Below are 26,787 nucleotides of genomic sequence, written 5' to 3'. Positions count from 1 at the left end.
ATCAAAATTCTCTCTCTCTCTCTCTCTCTCTCTCTCTCTCTCTCTCTATATATATATATATATATATATATATATGTATGTATGTATGTATGTATATAAATAACCCAGCAAGTGCTCTCTTTTTCATGGGACAACCAATCCATGTTTCAGCTGACAGAGAGAAGTCAGAAGCCACTTTACTCTTAGCCCTGATGTCCTCTCCCTCCACCCCCGCAGCTCTGGAAATTCACAAACATAAACTTTCTGAATCGCTATGTGAATTCTATTGTATTTGATAATTTGAGAGCAACACCTATGACAGAGGTATTAGATTATAAAATAAAATCAACCAAAAAGTATTTAATAGCTAACTTTGGAAGGTAGCACTGTACCAGGGCCTAATAACATTTTATTTCACAGGCATCCCCAAATCTGAAGCCTACAGACATTAAAACTAGTTGAGGCCAGGCGCAGTGGCTCACGCCTGTAATCCCAGCACTTTGGGAGGCCAAGGTAGGCGGATCACCTGAGGTCAGGAGTTCGAGACCAGCCTGGCCAACATGGTGAAACCCCATCTCTACTAAAATACAAAAATTAGCCAGACATGGTGGCAGGTGTCTGTAATCCCAGCTACTCAGGAGGCTGAGGCAGGAGAATCATTTTAACCCAGGAGGCGGAGGTTGCAGTGAGCCTAGATCATGCCATTGTACTCCAATCTCGGCAACAAGAGCAAAACTCCGTCTCAGACAAAACAAAACAAAACAAAACAAAACAAAACACCAGTTGAAAGCCATTTTATAAACCTGCTAAAGCATAATCTCAAACTTTGTATAATCCATTGCTCCCAGATCTTTATAAATTTAATGAACTGCCTATAATTCCCTTCCTTAATTGAACAATTGTTCATGTACCACATCTGTCTTTGATATTTCTGAACTAAAAAAGTTTTGTTTTCTACCACAGTGATTAATGCAATCCAGTAGAAGTTAAGTGTAAATGACCCAATTCCTACCACTTATGTGGCTTTCTTAGAACAAGTAGAATCACATTATCTAAGATCACAAAAAATTTTATCGCATTTGCCAAAGAAATTGTTTCTTCCTGTCATTACATTTCTCTTTTCTTTACTGTCTTTATTCATCTACCTGTGAAATCAAGGTAAGGTGGGTCAAAATTAAATAAATAAATAATACATTTAAAAAATAAATGTAAAATTATATCACATCATCGATAAGTATTCATTAATATCATAATTAGAATCAATCTAAATTCTAATTTTAAACTGAAAATACATTCAGAGTAACAAAAAAGTTAAAGAATGTTTGAATTTTAAAAATTAAAGAAAGTATAAAGTGAGCATAAGGGGGCAGACATACTGTTTCATTTAATCCTCACAATAAGACAGAGGGAAACTTATTATCCCTGTGCAACAGATGAGAAAACTCTGATGCAGAGAGATCATACGACCTGCCTGAGATCACCCAGCGAGGACAGAACTATCACTGGAACCTAAGCTTGACCCCAGTATCCTCATTCTTTATGCTATAAGGCGTTCCTTCACAATCAAGACTAGTCCTACACTTGACCTCAAGTCAAGAGAGTCTCTCTCTCTGTCTCTCTCTCTCTCATACACACACACACACAAACACACACACACACACACACACACAGGTTTTGTAAGTGACATTTTTTTTGAATGTAAAGATAGCTTTCTAAGAATTCTTTTAAAAACAACACTCCTACAATGCATTTGCCTGAATAAAAGGAAAGCTCTTCCTTCTTACTGTTGTTTTTCGCCTTGTCTTGCTTTGTTTTGTAATAAGTCAGTTCATAGCAATAGCACTTACAGAGTGGAACGGACCTGATCAGTGTTTGAGATGATGAATCAATGAAGGACCAGTGTCAAACAAGACAAAACAAATGGAGCACAAACTGTTCTGTCAAGTTGATTCAGTACTGACAGACAAGGCAACATGATTCAATCAGCACTGAAAACAGAAAAAAAATAAAGCCCATCTATCAGTTTCAACATCCCCAGGGTCCTCTGCACCTCTGCTCTTCTGACAGTGAGTTCAGCTCAAAAGATCCCAACAGTCCTGTGGGACCTCTCAGTGGCTTCCTTGAGTGACTGATTGATGGCTGCAACAAATCCGAGGGTCATAATTTACTTTATTTTATTTATCAAGGCTCTCCATGTTATTCATCTCCATATCTCCAGAACTAACAGGATGCCTGGTACACAACCATCACTCAGTAAAATTTGTTGAAAGTTTGAATTAAGAATAAATTTGAGAGTATAAAAATAAATGAAATAATTTCTATTTCATATTATATATTTCATGATTTATAATTTATATTAGTTGCATTTTTTTCACTTTGTAGTAAGGTTCAAATATTTTTGGAAGTCATTCAACGTAACAGCCAAAGGATTTTCTTAGCCTTCATATAATTTTTGCTTTTCACCACCTTTAGTACATGCACAATATAGAAATGTATTAATGCCAAATAAACCCACATAACAGAAATCATATTTGTCAGGGCTTAAGGCAGGCATAAAATAATATTGCTATGAAACTTGTGCATGCAATTGTAACAGCAAACACGAATTCAAAGATTCAGCAAGAAGAACCAACTGTCATGTATTATTTTCTTTTTCTTCAGACTTCAGTGGGCATTTTTTCAGTCCTGGTTTTATTTGACATCTCAGCAACATTCCACACTACAGGCCATTCCTGCCTTCTTAGGACTCTCTTTCCCCTAGGTCTGTGTGACATCATATTCTCCTTCTTTTCCTCTTCCCTGTTTGGCCATTTCATTTCCATTTTCTGATAATCTTCAGTAATTTAAAAACTTCTGGAGGCAATTATAGGGTAATTGTCATTGAAAAAATTCTGATTAAACTATCTGGTCCTAAAGCTATATGGGGTAGTATTATTTTATTTCCTCAATGGTTTACCCTATAATCATTTACTTAATCTAATTTTCAACTCAGATTAAATTTATGTGCTTCCAGAAAATTAAATCATAAGGATTGGTGAGTTGGTTTTAATAATATCATGATGGCAATTTATAGAGTAATAGTTGTTGTTAACTCTGTGTATAGTGCTTCAATTATGTAACGCTGTTCTGACTGCTTTCCATACACTAACTCAACACCATACTCCTAGTCCTAATACAGCCAAAAATATTCCTAAAGATAAAATTTATAATTTTAAAATGTATTTTAATAGCAAGATTCTAATGTTTTAGCTCAAAAATCCTGGATTACATTCTAAGTTTTGAAATTTATTTATATAGTATACATATAGAGATTATCATATATATGTGTGTTCCTACATTCTAAAAGTTCCAGACAATTCAGTGAGCATGAAACAAGCTTCTGGATTTCTTTTGAGTTGTTTTAATGTGTATAATGGTGCATTTCTTTCCATATCGATAGACCAAAGTTCTTTTCCTTTCTAAATTTTACTAATTTTCTCTCTCACTGAATGTCATCTTTTTGCAAGCAAAAGGTGATGTTCTAAAAATTATGTGAGAGTTACTACATATGGGAAGATGAGTAAGCTCATGAGGAGCAAGCATATTAAGTGACTTACTTTCAAACACCAGCCTTACAGCTCATGTTTCAAATTTGTCTTACAAACATAACATATTGAAATAGCTCTTGAATTCTGGGGCTATCTTGCAAGTCGTAAGAACCAGGAATGTTCAATTCAAAAATGTCAAATATCTACTTTATTACTTTTGTGATCAGAAAACAGTAAACATTATTTAAAAATATATCTGAATATATTTCATATATTGTATATCATATACCCACATGTAGGCTTCAAATGTGTAATAAAAAATGTACAAGCCTTCAAAATTTCTATTTAAGAATCCTTGAAAATTAGCATTTCTCTAAAGAAAACAAAATGCAGGGTACTTAATAGTAGTTTTGAAAAGTAAAACTATTTATATTATCTTCTTTATAAATTAAAATATATATTCAATTTAAGTTGTTCTGAGGTTTTTGTTTTGTTTTTTAATCTCACTTGGAAAAATAAACAAGAAAATCACTACATAAATTTGAAAAAAATGAGAGCAACGAAGCAATGCGTGTAATACCTAATAGTAAAACTAAGTGGAAGATGTTGAATTATAATAGTGAGTATTTTGAACAAGATACCCCAGAATCAAACCCTAATAAATTTATGTAAGAATTTAATAAGCAATAAAATGCATTAAAAGAGTGAGGAAGAGGTACATTATTAATTATGCCGTATTGAAGCTTTTAGTTCAGAGTTTGAAGAAAAAAAAATTAGGGCTTCACCACACATCATATGCCCAAGTATCTTTCAGGCACACTTTTGACATAATTACATAATAATTTAATAATGTATAATAATATAATAATTTAATAACTATATTTAATATTTTAATTATTTGATTATTATTACTTAATAATTACTTTAATATACAACTTATAATTATATGTTATATATAATACATTATAACATGTTATATATTATAACACATATGTGACATAATATTTAGTATAATATATAGCTTTCAAAAATCTAGAATAAAAGTTAAAATATTATACAGGTCAAAACTGTAAGAAATAAAATTATGAAATTGAACAATAATGGAATTTAGTCAATATTCTAAAGGGATATTTCTTCTCTGTGGACTCAATGTTTGTGTCCCCTCAAAATTCATATGTTGAAATCTTAACTCCCAATGCAATGGTATTAGGAGGTGGGACCTTTGGGAGTGATTACTTGATGAAGGTAGAATTCTCATGAATAGGATTAGCCCCTAAAAAGGACACCACAGAGAGCTCCCCTGGTCCTTTTGCCATGTGAGGACACAGTAGGACAGTCATCTATGAACAAGAAAGCAGGCCCTTCATCAAACACCAAATATGCTGATATGACAATCTTAGACTTTCCATCCTCCAACACTGTGAGAAACAAATGTTGCGTAGGTCACACAGTGTATGATATTTTTGTTACAGCAGTCTGAAGGAACTAAGACAGCTTCCAATGCATAATGAGTTCATACACAAGTTTTTAAAACTAGCACTCTACTAGAAAAATCAACAAAGAACAACAATAAAGAGTTCACAGTAGAGAATATTCAAATGAATAATTAACATGTTCGCCTTGAATTCTAGGGCCATTTTCTACTCCAGTTTTCACTTGTACCATCTCTACAGCACCTGCACACGCTCAGGTAGGGTTCTTCTCTTTGCTTCTATATACCTTTATGCCATTCATTTCTAAACCAATGAATTTACAATATTACATGTCTATGTAACTGCCTCCACTATTAGACGATGTGCACTTCAAGGTCAGGCAAATTTATGTATGTATTTCCTGGTGCTCATCTCTGCCAAAGTGCATCAGGAAAATATTCCTTTTACTTTTTAAATACTATTCAGCTTCCGCTACTAGCCTTGTGGTTTACTGAAATCCTCTTTGTTTTCTTTGGTCACAGTTTCTGGATTCAAATTTATCTCAAAGTAGAATAACTCAGAACTAGGATGCTGAACTGAACTGCTTGCAAATGTGAAAGAAATATTGTTCTGTTTATCGGGAACATCATTTCACAGGATATGGGGAAAAGAGATGTCACATGAACACATCTTAGAATTTACACTGTAAACCAAACAATGTTGCTACAAAGGCATGTAAGTTAATATAGAAATAATGGAAGAATGTGAAGAAAACTCAGAGACAGTGAAGAAAGCCAGGATAGGCTCCAAGATCAATAAGTAGTCATCATTAAATAGAAGAATATCCCCCTGTCTTAGCTACCTCTTAGTATCATTTTTTTATTGGATTCCTCTTTGCTCTACACTTACCCATAAGTTCCTTCAGATTCCTTTCATATGTCATATTCTATCTCACTGTGAGATTAGGCATTTCCTGCTCATATTTCCTGGAGCAGGCTTCTGTTTTCATATATCATTTATATTTTCTATTTGCCCTACTACATTGCACAGTAGGTGCCACTTTTTCCTGGCAACCTTTCCTGGTCCCCAGATTTGGAATTATGTGCCTTCTTAGATAATGCACGTCTTCACTGCTCAATGTATGTTCCTATCCTATCTCCATCTACACACTTAAGACATTAGACATTGGCACTTGGTTCTCTCTCTCTCTCTCTCTCTCTCTCTCTCTCTCTCTCTCTCTCCATGCTGAGGACAGAGGCACTATTCTATTGATGTTTGTATTCTTAAAGCCTACCATGGTACTTGACATATATTATGTGTTTTTAAAGAGTTTCTTGTTGAAGAAGAAAAAAGCAAAAATGTTTTAATCTATATATTAAACACATAGTTCAAAGCAAGTAAGAATAGAATTTTAGATATTAAAAAAGCTGCATTTGTTTTTATCATAAAGAATTTTCTAGTAAAAGAGGGAATACAGCAATTGCTTGAGAAAACCTCAGAGGTGACCAGATTTTGAGGAATATTGACACTGGATTGTACATACACACACACGTACGCATACATGTACGCGTATAAATACAGTATTCATAGACCATTAATTTTGAAGTCAGATAACCTAAAGAGTTGTCTTAACATTCTCAGTCTCTTATTTCTGGCAAAATGAAATAATTCCCATCTCATAAGGGTTTTAAAAGTATGAGGGTTGTATTTCGTCACAGTTCTAATACACTTGTTTAGTGATAGTTCTACTGCAGTGATTATGGGTATAGTTGGTATCAAAAGCATGTATTACTTTATTCATAATTTTGAGACAAGGTCCCTATGTTGCCCAGTCTGCTCTTGAACTCCTAGGCTCAAACAAGATTTTTGCCTCAACTTCCTAAGCAGCTGGTACTACAGACACACACCATTGCACCTTGCTGTTCAAGCTTATAAAGCAGGGATTCTCTAAATTTCTCTGTGAAGACTCTCTAAAGACAGAACATACAATCTCAGATACCCTGAGAGATATAGACCAAGGTAACTCTCTATAAACTTAAAATTTGAATCTCTAATGGTTTTTTCATTTAAAATTTATGCAAATTTGGAATTCTACTCCAAAATATAACTCTTTTAAAATGTTCCTATCAAATCTTTTCGTTTTCCAGTCACCTTTGCATTTGGGCAGAGCCACTGAATGAGTTCTAGCAAAGGGAATATGAATGGAGTTGTGGATCGTTTCTGAGTTAAGGCTTTAAGAAGTGCATTTAAGAAGCCTTCCTTATGCTTTTCTTCATTGTCCCTATGCTGGATGAGATCACAACATGTGACCCTCACAGATGATAGATCGAGAAAATGGAAAGAGCTTCAGAGCCCTGAAACCATATAATGAAGAGTCACCCAACAACTAAAATCACCCATCTTAAACTATTATGTGAACAAGAAATAAACTTCTATTCGTATGTTTGAATTATCAAATATTTTGAGTCTATTTATGGTAGCTGCTACTGTTATTCAAACCAGTGCACCCCACCAAAAAAGAAAAGTGCAAGGAAGAGAGAAGTCTTTTGCAATCGAAAGACATTCTAACACCTGAATTAAATGTTTTTGCAAAGTCTATACTAATTATCGCACATTTATTTGCATTTGCTAAATAAGCATAGTAGAAATGTTCATTTAACTGTCTTAGACTTCCCCATGCATTAAGAACCTCTAATTAAAACATCTGCTCCGAATTGATCAATTTGCCAGGAGTTAAACATAACATAGCATGAAAATTCAGACTTAGCATTCAGTTGTTATTCAAAAGACAGAGGAAAAGAAAAGATAAATGGGGAAAAACAAGTGGTGGCCCCAATAAAACTATGTCAAACAATTTGTAATTGCCCCAAATAATAATTTATGATCTTGGATTTCTTAAAATTTATTCGCATGGCAAATATGGTAAAATACATTAAAATTCAATACTAATGCATTATTTTATGCTCTCCTAAAAGGCAAATATATTCAATCGAAGCTAGATAGACAGATGACAGGTAGACAGATAGATAGACAGATAGATAGATAGATAGATAGATAGATATCAATGGTTTATGACTACAAAGTATGGCAATGTATTGAGGCACCTACTGTAGAAAATCACGGCTTTTAATACTTTATAAAACTGTATTCTTAACCTGTAAAATGTTATTTCCTTATTATTACATAATTTCTTTTTTATTTTCTCATAATGATTTTAAAAATCTAATAAATAAAAAAGAAACTAAAGAATCCTAAAATCGGCCGGGCGCGGTGGCTCAAGCCTGTAATCCCAGCACTTTGCGAGGCCGAGACGGGCAGATCACAAGGTCAGGAGATCGAGACCATCCTGGCGAACACGGTGAAACCCCGTCTCTACTAAAAAAATACAAAAAACTAGCCGGGCGAGGTGGCGGGCGCCTGTAGTCCCAGCTACTCGGGAGGCTGAGGCAGGAGAATGGCGTAAACCCGGGAGGCGGAGCTTGCAGTGAGCTGAGATCCGGCCACTGCACTCCAGCCTGGGGACAGAGCGAAACTCCGTCTCAAAAAAAAAAAAAAAAAAAAAAAAAAAATCCTAAAATCATTGAGATCAAAATTACCATGACAAATGATTATGTGAACAAAAAATAAACTTCCATTAATGTATTTGAATTATTAAATATTTTGAATCTATTTTGGTTCAATCATTTTTCTATCATCTCCAAATTCCTCAATTCTCTCCTTTTATCAGTCTTATGTCATTTGTCACTCTTTCTGTCATTTTAGTAACATAACAATATTTAAGTTGATGTGTTATGCATATCCTAAACTCTTTTTTCTTTTCTGATTCTTTATTGCACCCATTTGGAGAATCATTAGTCTTGGATGAACTCATTTTCCCATTTCTCTTTGCATACAGCTGAGCAGTTGACCACAATTGCAGAAAGCACACACAAGAGAGCAGAATGGTATCATTACTAATGCCTAATGATCTCTTTGGGTTCCCCTGGTCATCTTCCCCTCCTAAACACCTAGATGACAATGGCAAACCATCTAATTTTCCTCACATTTCTAAATATACATTCCTCTCCTCCCACCACATCTTTTTTCTACAGATAATCTAAACTTCTAGTTCCTAAAGATGAAAGAGGCAATCCAACAGAAAATTTTCTAAACTCACTACTACTCTAAACACCAAAATATATCCAACTAACCTTATTTTCTCTCAAGATATAATAGAGTTACCACTTGGTCCCCTCTCTAAGACCAACCTCTATGCATGCTCTTTAAATCCCAACCCTTCCAGGCTTCCAGCTTTCTAAGAAACCCTACACTAGCAACTCTCTCCTATTTTTTTCTTTTTAAACCTCACTGGCCTCTCCCACTCTGTCTCTGTAAACTCATATTTTTTCTAGTCAGTAAATAAATATTGAATTTTCCCATGGCTTAGTCTTAATCAGTCTGTCTTCCTTCTTTTTCTGGGTAGCCCTATCCATGCTCAACTTTTCTCTCTCCTGTGAGATCAGCAAATCGGCTTGTCTTCTCTGATATCCATTGGCAATTTTATGTTTCAAAAACATCTCAAAACTATGAAGTCCTACAGTAGACTTTTTATCCATCTCATTGTATGTCACCATTCCCCATCAAGCCATAATTCTAAAGGTGGATCACTCTTGACTTCTCCCTCCCCATGCCCCATTACAAACTCACATCATGTCTTACAGCTTTTCTCCCTAAATATGTCTTTATCCATTCATGTCTTCCAGCTCTTCAACCATCTTACCCAAGCCCAAACTCTTATCTTTTACTTGTAATACTGAAATCTGCCTCTATATCACACTCCATACACTCAGAGCAATCTAAATAATGCAAACAAAGATTGTGCCACTTTTCTGCTTAAAAAACTTCAATTACTTTCCTTTGCTCTTTGTAGCTTTAACCACATACTTAACATCCTTGACAAAAATCTGTGATATGGCCTACAAGTTCTGCCTTTTGTGATTCAGCAAATACAATCGTCCTTGTGTCCACACAGTGTTGTGTAGTCTTCTATGCAAAGGGACTTCACACAAGTTGCTCCCTTTGCATGTTTCTATACAATCCATAAATCTCAGCGCAGACTACTTCCTCAGTGACATTTCTCAGATCTTCAAAGTTGGGCCAAATCTATCATATGTCCTCTTACCACTTTCTACCCCGCCTTTATAAAATAAAATTGCAAAAATTCACTCACAACTTCAGGCTCTACTTCAATTTCTAGTTCTTTTTCTATTTACACCACATCTGCAGTTTCTTTCTCCACTGAAGTCTTGGAATCCACCCACAGTAATCCCTGAGGATTGGAATCAACTTCTTCCAAACTCCTGTGAATGTTGATATGTTGAACTTCCATGAATCACATGTTTTCTTAATGGCATCTAGAATACAGAACACCTTCCAGAAGTTTTCAATTGACTCTGCCAAGATCCATCAGAGAAATAATTATCTACGGCAGGTATAGCCTTATGAAATGCATTTTTGAGTAACAACACTTGAAAGTAGAAATTACTTCTTGTTTCATGGGCTGCAGAATGGGTATTGTGTTAGCACACATGAAGACAACATTAATCTCCTTGTACATCTCCATCAGGGCTCTTAGGTGATTAGGTGCATTTTCAATGACAAGTAATATTTTAAAAGGAATATTTTTCTTTTTGAGTAGCAGATCTCAACAGTGGGCTTACAATATTCAATGAACCACGTTATAAACAAATTTGCTGTCATCCAGGTTTTATTGTTCCACTTCTAGAATGCACGCAGAGTTGATTTAGCATAACTCTTAAGGGCCCTGGGGTTTTTGGAAGGTAAATAAGCATTGGCTTCAACTTCAAGTCACCAGCTGCCTTAGACCCTAAAAAGAGAGTCAGCCTGTCCTTTGAAACTTTTATGCCAGGCATTGATGTCTCACCTTTAGCTATAGAAGTCCTGGATGGAATCTTCTTCCAATAGAAGACTGTTTCACCCACATTGAAAGTGTGTTATTTAGTGTAGCCACCTTCATCAATTATCTTAGTTAGATCTTCTGGATAACTTGCTGCAGTTTCTCCATCAGTACTTGCTGCTTCACTTTGTACTTTTATATTATGAAGATGGCCGCCTTCCTTAAGCCTTATGAACCAATCTCTGCTAACTGCAAGCCTTTCTTCAGAGGCTTACTCATCTTTGTCAGCCTTCCTTGAATTAAAGAGAGTTAGGGCCTTGCTGTGAATTAGGGTTTGGCTTAAGGACATGTTGTGGCTTGTTTGATTTTCTTTCCAGTCCACTAAAACTTCTTCCATTTCAACAATAAGACTGTTTTGCTTTCTTAATATTTGTATATTTGTTGGATTAGCACTTTTAATTTCCTTCAAAGTTTTTTCCTTTGTATTCACAATTTGGCCAACTTTTTAGTACAGGAGGGCTAACTTTTGGCCAGTCTCCAACAACATGCCTTCCTCACTAAGCTTAATCATTTCTAGCTTTTGATTTAAAGTGAGAGATGTGTGACTACTCTGATATGGTTTGGCTCTGTGTCCCCACCTAAATCTCATGCTGAATTACAATCCCCAGTTTTGAGGAGGGGCCTAGTGGGAGGTGACTGGATCAGGAGTGGATCTCCCCCTTACTGTTCTTGTAATAGTGAGTTCTCATGAGATTTGGTTGTTGAAAAAGTGTGTAGCACTTCCCTCTTCTCTCTTTCTCCTATCGCCATGTTAAGATATGGCTTCTCCTTTGCCCTTTGGCCACGATTGTAAGTTTCCTGAAGCCTCTCCAGTCATATCTCCTGCATAGTCTATGGAACTGTGAGTCAATTAAACCTCTTTTATTTATAAATTACCCATTCTCAGGTAGTTCTTTATAGCAGTGTAAGAACGGACTAATACATCTTCCTTTCACTTGAACCCTTAGAGGCCTTTATAGGAGTATTAATTACCATAATTTTAATATTGTTGTGTCTGAGGGAATATATAGGCCTAAGGAAAGGAGAGAGATGGGAGAACGGCCCTTTGGTAGAAGAGTTAGAACATACACAATATTTAACAATCAAGTTTGCCATCTTATATGGGTATGGTTTGTGGCACCCCAAAACAATTACTATAACAACACCAAAGATCACCAATCACAGGTCACCATAACACATGTAATAATCAAAAAGTGGGAAATATTGTGAGAATTACCAAAATGTAACACAGAGACTCAAGCAAGCACATGCTGTTGGAAAAAAAAATGGTACCTTTAGACTTTCTCCATGTAGGGTTGCCACAAACTTTCAATTTATAAAAAAAAAAAAAAAAAAAAAAAAAAAAAAAAAAAAAAAAAAAAAAAAAAAAAAAATTTTGTGAAAAAAAAAAAAAAAAAAAAAAAAAAAAAAAAAAAAAAAAAAAAAAAAAACATAGTATCTGTGAAGCACAAGAAACCAAAGCACAGTAAGATGAGGTAGGACTGTATACCTTCAGTAAAATTCTGCTCCACAAACAGGAATGACAAGATGAAAAAAGGTCAATGTTTATACTAATTCTTTCCTGTCGTTTTCTAAAAATTTTACTGTTGAATTTATTCATTTAAGTTATTGCACGAATTCCTAAGATTTATAAGCAAAAGTAAATGGCATTAATGCATTACAACCAACTTGAGACTTGGGGATTAAATAAAACTTAAACCTTCAGTGGACAGGGACACAGAGCAAATTCTAATGGGCATAGAGATGTGGAATAGGACCATAATATGGAGAATACTGGCTGGGATAAAAATCTGAAATACCATATTTTGTTGATTGTAAAACACAATTTTTTGACATTTTAACATCTCTAAAATTGGGATTCATACCATAATCAATGGAGTTTTTTAGTTTAATCAGGAATATTTTCCTCTTTTTATTGGTATATAAAATAAGGCCATATTTCAAAATAAATGGTGTTATTTACTCAATTAAATGCATTTATAGCCACAGCATCAAAGATGAGGATGACAGGGTTTTTGAAAAGAGAAGAGAGAGGAGGGAAATAAGGCTATTAGGAGTAAATATATGTGTTACAGGTTTGTATCTACCTCCCACAGTCCTATGAGTTACATGTATGCGAATATACAGCCTTTATCACCCTATGCTAGAATCAATTGTGAATGTATCTGCCTCACCTGCTAAACTCCTTAAGAGGAGGACTACAAATCAGTCCTCCTTGTATTTCCTAGTTCTGGGCACTTGATAGAAGATCAAATTCATTTGTTCAATAAGTTAAATCTAATTCACCTTCTACAGAAAGTGCAGCAAACAGAATTTGCTGTGATACATTAGTTAGGTAATTCTTAGGAGTATATTAAGTTCTCTGATAAGGAATATTTACTCACTTGAGCTATTGATGACTCTAATTCATTAATGCATTAATTTATTGAATGTAGTAATTACCAAATCAGGAAATCTTAATGGAGAAATGAATTAAAATCTAACTTCTCCAGGGCACCTACCAACACTCAGGTGACCTAAGATATTTGTAAAATTAAAAAGTATATATTTTCCAAAACTAATTTGCCTACTAGCAGGCTTAGCCTTAATTGTTACATGAGTAAAGTAAATTTATAAAGATCCCAATTTTCTAGGAGTTTATAGAAGTGAATTCACTATTGCAACTAACACACCAAATGTGAATATACAATGATAGAGGATTAAATGTAAACACATTTACATGTTGTTCAAACTGAGCATGAGTGAATATAATATTAGAGAAAAGAAAACATGACCAGTATGATAAATAGGTGGTAGAAATTATAAATGATCAGTTCTAATAAATCAAGGGAGACTCCAAACAGTGAATGCAATTTTAGTTCTATGAATAATAGAAAAGTATAGATCAATCACTTAGTGTGTGGTAGAAAATTTTTTCTAGATCAAGGATGCCCCTAGACTGGGCAAAAATTGATAATGAAACATATATAGGAAGAAGTTTAGAAGGAATTAGACTTTTGAATGTATTGGAAATGGAACTTAGGTAGAGCTGAATTTTCAGTTACAGTGACACTGTTAAGACATTTTATTCCATTTACCGTCCTGAAAAGTCCCTGAACAATTAAGAATGGAAAGGCACAATAAAATGGAATGAATATTAAGACTTTAGTGATTTCTATCTTTAATAAATTCAAACAAATGGCCGTAATTTCAAAACACAACTTTGAAGAATAAGAAAAAAACCTTTTGTTCTGTACCAAAGTTAAGAAGGGATGCTGAGACGGCACTCACCACAACCATCCCCCTGCACCACTGGACCTGAATAGGAAAAACTTCCCCTTAGAAGTACATAACACAGTCTAGAAACACCCCTTAAGATTTTTGTAATGAGGACCATCTGCAAGCTAATGCAATCAGATGTCAATACCTTCCTGCACTACCCACTGGAGGTCAGCTGAAAAAGAAATCCCGTACTAGAAGTCAATTGGGTTGTCAAAGCCCAGGCCAGCCCTTCGGGGCTGATGGCTAAATGATGCAGCAGGGTGAAGAAAAAAAAAAAAAAAAAAGGAAAAGAGTAGTAGTAAGGAATTCATTATAAGTCCCATGAAACTATCTGAGCTATGAACTAAGGGCAGAACTCCCAGGATAACAGAAAAGTTTGATTTGACGAGCACAGGTTCAACATTTACAAACTTTAATCAAAGCTGAAGAGTGCCTCAGCTCTCTCCTCTAATTTCTCCCTAATCTCTTTTTTTTTTTTTGACAAATAACTTCTCCATGTAAAGATAAGTAACAGCAAAGGAAAACTAGTCCACAACATAAGGAAAAACTCATTGATTCATTGAAAAGAGAAAACATTAAGTGCATTACTGATCAGCAGATCAGTACCATATTAGGTGGTTTGGCTACATCAGTAAATAATACAGACACCTGCTCTCGTGGAATTTCATTCTAGTAAAGAAGACAGACAATACACAATCAACATGAAAAAACTAATTAAATTATACATTATGTTAAAAAGTGATAATTGTATAAAATTTTTAAAAATAAAGCAGGTAGGGGGATCAGGATTGCTGGAGCAGAGGGCAAGTCACAAATTAAATAGGGCAGCCAGGGAGGACGTATTAAGAAGGTGAGACCTGAGCAGAGACTGGGTGGAGACACAGACACTAAAGAACTGGATAAACAGTAGAAGAGCATTTTAGGCAGAGGAAAAGGCACTGGGGTACATGTTGCTGAAACATTAAATAATCACTAGAGCAGGAAATCAAGGTACAGATGGGTAGGAGTTGAGATCAGAAAGTTAATGGGAGTGGGAGTCGGTGAGAAGGTGAGTCCTAAGAAAATGCTGGCCCTTATAAGTCATTGTGAGAAATTTGGCTTTTAATCTGATGGAATTGGGAATATATTGTAGGATTCTGAACAAAGAATAACAAGATCTAAGGTTCTAAAAGGAAAACCCTATTTTCTATGTTGAGACTAGACTGTCAAGGAGCAAAGATAAATGCAGTAAAATCTGTTAGAAGCTACTTCAGTAATCCAGGTACAAAATAATAGGTAATGGTGGCTTAGGCAAGGGTGATGGTAGTTCAGATAGTGAACAGTGGTTGAGTTCTGGATATAGGTTGAAAGGGCCAAGAAAGGTTGTGACATATTGAAAGTAAGTTGTGAAGTAAAGGAATAAAGGATGACTCCAAGGCTTCCAGCAGAGAATATGGAAGAACAGAGCTGTCATTAATTAAGACAGAAAAGACTGATGCTGTTTAGCAAGAATAAATGGAGAAGATCAGGAGTTCGGTTTTGGAAGTGCTGAATTTGAAGCATTTACCTCCCTAATAAGGTATCCAGGTGAGGATGTCAAATAGCCCATAGAATGTATTAGTCTGGAGTTCAGGAAAGAGGTCTGAGCTGAGATATAAATTCAGTTGATGTCAGCTTTTAGATGGCACTTAAAGCCAGGATGAACTGAGAGAATGATGAGCTCACCAGAGACAGAGTGAGACTAGAAGCAAGAGAATAACCAAGACCTGAGACTGGGGCATGTCAACATTAAGAAGTGTAGAAGTACAGGGGAAAAATACAGCAAAGTACACTGCAAATTTGTGGCCAATTAGAAAAAAATCAGATGAAGAGGATGAGTAGGTCTGGGATCTGACCAATGAATTTAGCAATGTGGATGCCTTTGATAACCTTGAAATAAATATTTTTGTGAAGAGGATGGGGGTAATGAAAACATGATTGGTGCAGTTTAAGAAAGATTGGAAAGAGAACTGCAAGTGATTCCAGGCATATCTTGTAAGGAGTTTGCTGTAAAGAGTGAACACAAATGGAGTGTGGAGGAAGCAGAGTCCAAAAAAGTGTTGAGCTTTTTTTTTTTAATCTGAGAGATAACAACACTATTTCTATGGTGGTAGAAATAAAATGATTATAGAGAAGAAAAGGAAAATTGCTTCTTCATGTCCTTGAATAGCTAAGAGGGCCTAGAGTCTAAATAAATGAAGAGAGATTTAGACTAGAGCGTATCCTTTGTTGAAGAATCAAAAATATCTCATTTTATTGAATTTTATTAAATTGAAGTAAAGTTAGCCTGAATAGCAATATTTTAAATGCCATATCCTATACTGTCTTTCTATTTTGTTTGTCAAACTTTTCACTAACAGAGAGAGAAAGAGAAGACTTACCTGACATGTTTTTTACCAAATATGATAATAATGATCTTTGAGCATTAATATGACATAATTTGGGAATTTTTTTTGAGGCAGAGTCTCACTCTGTTGCCCAGACTAGAATGAAGATTTAAGCTCATTGCAACCTCCACTTCTAGGGTTCAAGCAATTCTCGTGCCTCAGCCTCCTGAGTAGCTGGGATTACAGTCTTCTACCACCATGCCCAGCTAATTTTTGTATTTTTTTAAAGAAATGGGGTTTCACCATGTTGGCCAGGCTTGTCTTAAATGCCTGGCCTCAAGCAATCCACTCACCTTGGCCTCCCAAAGTGATGAGATTACAAGCATGAGCCACCACACCTGGCCTGATTTGGTATTTTTTTACTAACTTCTTTTTAAGTTGTTAATTTTAGTAGAGAGTATATCTTCATTTTATTAAAAATGACACATTTTTTAAAATTAAGGCAAGCACCTTGTTCCATATAACCTTAAAAAGTAGGGTAATAGGAAGCTACCATAGGTTTCTAAAGACAAGTGATGCTGAGTAATTAAAACTATTCAGTTTTATAACCCTATTGTAATGGAAAAGTGTTTCTTTCAAACCTAGTGTTTGAAAGAATGTTGAGAAACTGGCATTTTATATACTGCTAGTGAAAACATTAGCAAAATTTTCCTTTTCAAAAAATTTGAAGTACTGCACTATCTTGTTTTCCTGTAAAATCTTTTTTCTTCCTTCCTTCCTCCTTCCTTCCTTCCTTCCTTCCTTCCTTCCTTCCTTCCTTCCTTCCTTCCTTCTTTCCTTTCTTCTTTCTTTCTTTCTTTGTTTCTCAATAGTTATATACCTAGGAGATTCATTAAAAATACTCCAAGATTTCAACTGAAGTTATTGTCTAGGAATGGTGAAAACATTTACAAATACACACACACACACACACACACACACACACACACACGCATGTTACATTTTTTCCAATTTGTAGATTCAGTATCCTACATTAACATGAAACATCACATTCTTCAATCCTAAGATACATGTATTTTCACATTCATGAAATCAACATGTCACAAAATTAGTATTATCTTAGATTCAGAGAAATGTGATAATTTTGTAATTGAAATATTAGAGTATTTAAGATAAAGGAGGGACAACGATTAAGGAGGCATCACACAGGATAGCTTGTCTACATAGCTTAGAACTGAAAGGTGTTTCAAAGATCAGTAAGGAGAAGATAACAATTTGATTGTAGGTGAGGTTGCTTTGTGTAGGCTCAGTAAAATTCAGTCATTAAAGACATGTTCAATGGGAATGAAGTTATTTACCATAATATGCAATATGAGAAGACTGAGAGTTTTAGATGGAAAAGAAAACTTTGTAGCATTTCATTAGGATTAGAGTGAGACATTATGAGATGTTTTAGTCAGAATAAAATTGAGAAGGCACTGGGAAAGTGGTCTCATAACCACACTGTCTTTCAGAGTACAGCCTATTTATAACATTACTCTTGAAATGCCACCACCAAATTTTGAACTTCTTTCTTGCCCTTGCATAGATTAATATATTTTACTTTAAAAATTGATCAATCTAATTTCTACAATTCTCACATAAATATAAAATAACCTTACATTGAATTATAGGTGACCTTACTTCTCTTCCTGCTTAATCTTTGCTATTTGCAATTCTATTCAAAACCATCTCCCCAAGCCGTAATACGCCTTGGATTTGCTCTCTTCCCTTGATTATGCCACATGTAGAATTATTTCAATAATATATTTTCCTTGCCCTTAGAACAGATTCTTAAGGACATAGTCACAAGAAGTGAGAGATAGGAAATGATCATTTTTTCCCAGAATGCTGAGTTAGCCTTTTACTGGACTTTAAAATAATGACTAAACAGTGGCAAGGTTTAGATCGTTTTTCAGTTGTATCACAATCTCTCCTACAAAGGGGATTCTAGCATTTAAAACACTGCATATTCTTATTTTCAGTTTCATTTACCAAAAGAATTAAATGAATTTTTTTAATTGCCTTACCCAGTAAGTTTGACTGCATGTGTCTGAAGCTTTCGATATTTTTCTGACTCTTTGTTTGTGCTGGTAACATGCCTGTATATCCCTGTCTTATAATGGAAGAAATCCTCATGGACTTGCATTATGGCTAAAATAAAATCCAACAGAACAAATGGCACAGTATTAAAATATCATCTTTAAAAACCACCAGAAAATTTCATGGAACAACCAATGGGTAAATTGCAAGGAGCTGAAGCTAAGAACGGGCTGTGCAATTCAGCCTAATTTTCCTTTCCTATTTAATTTAATTAGTTGCAATATTTTTTGTCATCCTATAAAAACAACTTTTAGCTATTTAGAATATTAAGTACACACTATGCTTTTAAAACGCCATCTAGTCTTAATCAACAGAGACACTACTACCAAAAATTAAGCCCTTGCAACAAAAGTACACTACACCTGGTCAGTGATTACTATTTCTCCGTTAACCTTGTGCTTTACCACAAGCCTCTTAAAACCCCAATTAAGCTAGCAGAGCCTAGCAAACTGGGCTTAAAGCAATTGTCATTAATCCTCATAAGTAAATACAAATATTTCTTTTGTGAGTTGGAATAAAAAAGCAAACTCCCGGCAAAATAAAACTTTGACAGGATTTCATCCTCCCAGCTCTGGAGAGATAAGCAATGTTGTACACTTTAAAAAGTAGAGCTTATACTTTAGAAAGCTCTCCTTCATTCCCTCACCTAGATTACTTCATCTCTCTATTGTGTGCTGCTTTGTTGAAGGGCTTTGGCAATTCAGGGTGAAGACTTTAAACTTCCCTTGTAGAAGATATGAATTTTAAAAGTTTTAATTGGGCTTATATATGTATAGCTTGACAACTGTGTACAATACTTACTTGTCTTAATTTGACAAGCATTTTAAATAAAACAGGAAGGTAACTAGTGTTTGACAGATCCTTTAAAAAAGCTTATACTCCAAAGTTAAATATAACTTTTCAATGTTCCTGTTTTTGTTTCATTTTTTAATGTTCCATGCCCTTTCTGATGCTGTACAAATAGTCGCAAAAGAGGTTAAAACTTCTTTATCTACTCTAAAACACATTCCTGTAGGGTTTTAAGAATTTATGTAACTGTACTCTATGGAGATCTCTGCTTTTGTTCTCTATCCATCACCTATACTTACTTTTAATCCTACAGATTTTAGAAGAATGTACACAAAGTTATTCATTCAGGGTTCTATTGGCTTTTACACTCTTTCGTACTGAGACAGGGGAAATGCTGTATGCCAGACCAGGCAATAACAAGCAGGCAATCATGTAACATTTATAGCAAGAAGAGTCAACCAGCATTCTATACATTTATAAAAATGTGAAGATATTGCTACTGGCTTTTCTTTTCTGTAGAACCATTCACCCTTTTAGGTCTTATGATTCAACTTTCCTCTAAGCATCATGAATAAAATATACTCATTATTCCTGAAAACACTGCCAACTAAAGAAAAGGAAGAGGAACCATCAAAATTACCTGAAAGGTGGCTTCTTTCTGAAGTTTCTGAAACCAAACAGGCTTGATAAATTCATGAATATATAACTATGTAAGTTATGATCATGCAATTTTACTTTTGGAAAAGTGCAGCAAACTCATGATACAGAATTATAACATGGATGAGAGGCTTGGTTGTTGCTCATTTCTTGCTCCTGGCTTAGGCTGGTGGGAAGCAGGTTCTCAAGAAACCTTTGTTAAATGAATGTTGAATAACTAGCATTTTTGTTTTATTGCTTTGAAATGTTGCGCCTTTATTGTTGATTCATTCTGTGAAATTTATGAGCATTTCAATAATAGCCATAAAATAAACCTAAGGTATTCAAATTTTCTCAATTTTAAATAATTACAATTCAAAGTTGTTTGACTGATTAAAAAAAGAAGGAGAGAGAGAGAGAGAGGGAAAAAGGAAAAAAAAACACTTGAAACAATAATACAATGACTTGAAGATTCTGAAAGGTTAAGTAAATTGCCCAAAGTTATTTAAATAGCAAATGCCAAATTTGGGATATTTTAGCGTAACCTTGACTCCAAATGCCTGTGATCTTTTAAATTTGTCACACAAGCACCACTTAATGGAGCATGCACTGAAATTAGAGATTAATTCCCTCACTCTTCAAATGACCAACAAATTACACAGCTGTAAGGGGGAACAGAAAATTTCTCTTCATTTGTTTCAGGTTTTGGGTAACGTCCCATAATTTTAAAATTAAATTCAGGACATGTTTATTAAAATTCATCCAACACAATTATAAAATCCATGATTCCTGCATATATATATTTAACCAATACTAACTAGATCAGTGTTCAGAAAAATTAAAATTGGCAACAGTTCCTTAAGTATGTACCAAATGTTTTACATTTAATTTTGGCCTATTTTTTATTCCACTGCATTGATAATATATTCCAGGCCCTTCAGTATTCACAACCTAAATTTTCATTTTAGGCTTCGTTGGATTGATTCTTCCATGCACTTCAAGCCAATGTTTGCACAGGGAATACACTCTGTGAATTTACCCTTATTCAGGCCATTGATGCAAAATAAAATTCAACAGGCAAGCAGAATAAATTATTACAAGAGATGAGATAAATCAAAGGCAATGTACAAGTGACTATATGATTTCATTATTTACTGTTACTCTAAATAAAACATTTACAAAATTGATCAAAATTGAAAACCTTTTGTAAAATGCAAAATTACACTAGTTTACTCAATTTATTTTGAGATAATAGAAGGAAAATATTAATCCTCAATTTTTTCAATCCACTACCTAATCCATTTAAACTGAAGATAAGAAAGCTGTATGTATGATTCTTAAATACGACTGAATAAATAAAGCAAGCTTCATTACAAATTAGTCAGTTGGCACTTCATGTTGGACTTTCCGTTGGTCCATGATCATTTTGGAAAAACTTCGGAGTCATTCATCAAATGTGTCATTAATATTTAAGAATTCAGTTTATAAATAAGTCTATCTTCTGAAAATAAAATGGCAGCTAATTAAGATATAGGTAGGCATACTTCTCATAACTGCACTCATTTTAGAACTATTGAAGCCTTTTGGATACTCTTTAAGTAAAAGTTTTCTTTCTTTTATTGAACTCCTATTACATGAGCTCAATGTAATGTTGTTTATTAAAGGAATGAATAAGAAAAAAACGTATTTCATCCAAGCTCACCTTGAACTGGTCCATTTTGCATGATTTCTTTCATTATCCCAGTTTCCTGGATGGAAAAACATGAATGAGCAATATCATTGTTATCAGAGCATACTAAACCTATTGAGTGGTGTACAATGTTAAGTGTTTGCAATTTACTCTCAATCGTACTTTGACAAACTCACGTATATTACACTACATTAATGAAATTGTTAAAGATGAGATGCACTCATTTGTTTTAATGACATTTATCACTAAACAGTAAATTTGGAGTGGAGAGAAAACACAATAGCCTTTCATGATTATCAAGAAAAAAATAAACAAGGTAAGTTAAAACAGTATTTAATTAGTGGAGATTAATAGTACCTCTAATTTTTTTCTCACAAGAGCTATCCCAAATGATTGTTTAGATAGATGTCTCAGTAACCTTAGTACAAATATTTCTATGATATCTCCTAATGTATAATGCACCCCTCTGTAGGGAGGCAGGGCACTATTTCATCCATTTTTCTGTGCCTTTGAACACAAAGTACATGCCAGAAACTATGACAGGAACAAATATTGACCCTGAACCTATACTCAATTTATTTACATTTTAGTTGAATGACACTACTAATTTCATTATTATATAATAAGATCCATTGTAGAGACAAGCACAAAGTGTTATTATTGCAAACATAAAAGGGAAATTAATTCTGCATGGAAATCAAGGAAAATTTCACAGTTACGAAGTTTTTACCTGGGCCTTGACATTTGTTTGGCATTCTAGATGGAAAGACTTGATAACCATTTGCATCAGAGGAATTATCACCTAGCTAAGTGGAAAAGTATAACAGAGCATGGTGTACCTGGGGAACAGAGACTAGTTTTACATATTAGGAGCATTATGGCTGGGTAGAGTGGCAGATGCTGGCAGGACATGAGTGTTCAAAACCAACTCATGAAAGGCCAGTGTGCTATGGTTAGAACACTGAATTGTACTCTGGAGATAATTAGGAGGACTGGAGATTCACAGATTCTGAAAACGAGAAGGCTTGGGGAACATTGATATGATGAAGTAAATTTGCCTAGGCTTTTAACAGACAAACTAGAATCCAAGGCAGTCTTTTTTATATCAGACCCATGACCTCTTAAATTATTTTGTTGAGTGAGGCAAAGGATTGATAAAACGAGCTAATAACACAAAAAAGTCAGTAAAGCAGAGTTTAACTTAGCTTTTAATTGTCAAGTTCAAATATATCACAGAGGAATTATAACATAATTTTAAAACCCTATTTCCTTAGACAGTTTTTTTAATTTCAGCCAATTCTTTAACTGGGCTAATATTAGCAAAGATAGACATCATACGCCCAATCTAAAGCCTTAAAAATATTAAAAATTATACATGAAAAATATAACATTTATTTTAAAATATAATAGTTTTAAGTAGTTTTTAAATTGTTTTAGCTACAGCAGAGCTATATACGTTCAAGAAAGTCAACTATTCTTGATTCTTGCTGTTTATACTTACATTGGAAGAGACTCTGTATGGAGGAGAACATTGGTAGATCCTGTTAGATTTTTCTACGCTGTTGGGACATGGCTTTGTGGCATGCCGTTTTCCTCGCCCATCAGACCTGCTTGCCATGGCACATCCATTGTTGGTAGCATTTTGGTCTTTGAAAAGTGGATAGCATGCATGGGATACCAGTCTATGAGGAATAAGCAAAGAAGCAAAGGTAATATTTAGGAGAATGTTATAATTTCCTGTTTATATTTAATCTTACTGAATTAAACATTTATAAATTATTCTGGTTACTTATATGCATAATTTTCAAAATAGTGACTGGCTCCAACACAGAAGCTCAGTGACGTTATACTCTTCCCTACCTTCCTCTTATTTCTTCATTATAATTTTAAAAATCTCGCTTTGATCAACTTTTAATAAATAATTCTACCTGTAGTATAGAATTTCCTGAAGATAAAAAGTGGTTGTCAATATTAAGTATGTGGTAATATTAACAGGAGAAGGACCCCATTCAACCTGTATATATAATTATAATTTGGAAGAGCTCAATTTAATATAAACAAGACATTGAATCTGACTACTCCCAGATGGAATATTAAAATTATGTAAGCTGTAGCTTTAAAGTTTTATTTTGTTTTGTTTTGTATTTTATAATTTTATTAAGTTATAGATATGTTCACATAATACAAACTATTACATATCTGTAGCTTGTGGTACTTTGGGGGAAAATAGTATAATATTAATATAATATTAAAAGTTAATAAAGTAGAAAACTATCAGACATGTATTATCTAAAAGATAGAGAAAATGATTTTGACTTCCGATTTTGAAACTAAACATAGCAAAGTACAAATTATTTGGCACCAATTCAAACATAATAATATTGAATAAAAAGGTAAATTGTAAGGGAAATAAAATCATGGTAATGGCATTGTAGATACTCTGTGCTGAAATGACCTTAGAAGTATCCACTAGGATTGGTTCATGAAAATGTAATAGTTTCCAACACAGTATGAGAAACTGAGGAAAGAACAAGACAAAAGCAAACCCATTGAAAACACTCAAACAACCTAAAAAATATTACATTAAATGCATTACATTTGTATTAAATGATGAGTGCTGTGGACTGAATGGTGTCACTTTAAAATTCATATGTTGAAGCACTTATACCCAATGTAATGATATTTGGAGGTAGGCCTTTGGGAGATAATTAACTTTAAAGGATGTCATGAGGGTAGGGCCATCATAGATGTGATTAGTGACCTTATAAGAAAAGGAAGAGCCTTTTTTCCTTTCGGCCCGGAACCGCCACTTCCAGTATCGCCAAAATGACGAACACAAAAGGGAAAGAGGAGAGGGCACCGATATATGTTCTCCTAGGCCTTTTAGAAAACATTGGAGTTGTTCCTTTGGCCAACGTATATGCGAATCTATAAGAAAGGTGATATTGTAGACATCAAGGCGAATTGGTACTGTTCAAAAGAATGCCCCACAAGTGTTACCATGGCAAAAACTGGGAGAGTCTACAACGTTTACCCAGGCATTGCTGTTGCGCCATTGTGTAAACAAACAAGTAAGGCAAGATTTCTTGCCAAGAGAATTAATGTGCGTATTTGAGCACATTAAGCACTCTAAGAGCCGAGATAGCATTCTGAAACGCGTGAAGGAAAATGATCAGAAAAAGAAAGAAGCCAAAGAGAAAGATACTCTGGGTTCAACTGACGCGCCAGCCTGCTCACCGAGAAGCACACTTTTGTGAGGAACAATGGGAAGAGGCCCGAGCTGCTGGAACCTATTCCCTATGAATTCATGGCATAATAGGTGTTAAAATAAATAAATAAATAAAATACCTCTGGGCTAAAAAAAGAAAAGAAAAGGAAGAAACCAGAGCTCTCTTTCATCATGTGAGGACACTGTGAGAAGGTGTCCATCTGAAAGCCAGAAAGAGAGCCCTCACCAAGAACCAGATCAGCCTGGTCCTGGATTTTGCAGCCTCCAAAACATCTGTGTTTGCTGCTGAAGCCACTCAGTCTACGGAATTTTGTTACAGCACCCCAAGCAGTCCAATACAATGAGATTTAGTTGGGTCTCAATGATAATTTATATTTTCAAGCTCTTAAAGGGCTGTTATCTTTTATCATAATATAAAACGCAAGCCAACCAAGCACTAGTACACAAGGAAAGTATCAGCCCAAGTTGCCCGTTCAAAGTACCACATTTTAGGCAAAACATATGAAAAAATTTAAAGCAATTTATTGCAATCCATCAGAATCTGACATCCACTATTTTCTATAGCATCTAACTGGTCCTATAGCAGACCCAGAGCACTGAGTGGATGATGAAGAGCAAGTGAGCGGTACATATATACACCACTGTTTATCAGCTGCAGCTTCTTTAGCTGAATAACTCAGCTTTTTAGTAGATCAGCTCTTACAGCGGACACAAGGATATTATATGGGATCAGCCTACCTGAAAGTAAGGAAATGCAGCCTCCCATTTTTCATCAAATGAGGTGGAGACAATGAACCATACTGATGAGTTGAAACAATTGTAAATTATTTTCTTATATTATTATTCTTATTTTTAGCCTAATTTTACCTGATATTATCTATTCCTCAATCTGGTAACTGAAAAGCACAGCAGAGAGATCAGCAACCGTGATTACTTTATTCTGTCTGTGGGGACTCGGCTCAGAGCAACAAGAAAAAATATTTACTTGAGTCTTCAAAAGTAAAATTCATATTAATTTAGCTAGAAACTTACACATTCTTCAAGTGTTTCTAATAGCTCCTAATCTCAATACATAACAAATATAGTATATATTTAAATGTAGCATAATATTTATATTCATGTAGATGTAGTATATATATTTTAAGTACATTTTGTAAAATCTTGGGATTAATTATTTTCCTTGTTCTAACACAATGCACCACTCATAAAAATCCTAGAAACACATGTTGAGCAGCTATTTACCCACGTTTTCTCAGGTACCACCAAGCCCTATCGATGCTTCCACTATTGCATCCATGACGGTTCTTGGCACAGCAAGAGATCAAATTCTGAGGGGATAGATTGGCCGTGTATCGACCCTTAGACTGAATTGCTATTCGGTCAGCAGCCACACCTGTTTCAAATAGAATATCAATTAATATTCAAATGGTACACGGTATTTCTAATAAGATACATAACCCTTTTTGTTTGAACCCTAACGTAGTTTTTAAAACTGTGTGTAATTTATAATTAAAGCCAAAGAGCATTAATGTATTTATGTATTCTAGCCAGTTGAACTGTGTCATACTTTCAGTCATAATTTTTGTCCTATTTTGATATTACTCAATTGTCCTATTGACTTCAAAGATTTTTCCAGTTTCTTGTTCCTTTGATGTTCTATATATTCCTGAACGCTCCTCATTAGGTAATCTGTCAAGTGAAACTCTTGGAGGGCAAGAGCCATATGTTCCTTATATTTCTATTTCCTGTACCTAAAATAGTATCTTGCATATAGTCATGGGAAAACACATATTTTCTTTCTTTCTTTTTTTTTTTTTTTTT

The 26,787-nt window shown here is 34.5% G+C and overlaps 1 protein-coding gene across 3 annotated transcripts in view; it reads right to left on the bottom strand.

The window, feature by feature from the left end:
* Window positions 1–26,787, bottom strand: part of TINAG (tubulointerstitial nephritis antigen) — a 93,493-nt gene that overhangs the window by 25,757 nt on the left and 40,949 nt on the right. For all 3 annotated transcript variants that reach the window (XM_017861398.1, XM_017861397.1, XM_017861399.1), the window contains 4 exons: window positions 26,209–26,359; window positions 23,239–23,419; window positions 21,750–21,795; window positions 18,550–18,673 (listed from right to left, as the gene is read on the bottom strand). In XM_017861398.1, the coding sequence (XP_017716887.1) occupies window positions 18,550–18,673; window positions 21,750–21,795; window positions 23,239–23,419; window positions 26,209–26,359 (502 nt within the window). The remainder of the gene's footprint in view (window positions 1–18,549; window positions 18,674–21,749; window positions 21,796–23,238; window positions 23,420–26,208; window positions 26,360–26,787) is intronic.

The sequence above is a fragment of the Rhinopithecus bieti genome, unplaced genomic scaffold (assembly GCF_001698545.2).
Source record: "Rhinopithecus bieti isolate Rb0 unplaced genomic scaffold, ASM169854v2 scaffold_61570, whole genome shotgun sequence".
NCBI classification, from domain to species: Eukaryota; Metazoa; Chordata; class Mammalia; order Primates; family Cercopithecidae; genus Rhinopithecus; species Rhinopithecus bieti.
This window is presented reverse-complemented; position numbering and strand designations above follow the sequence as displayed.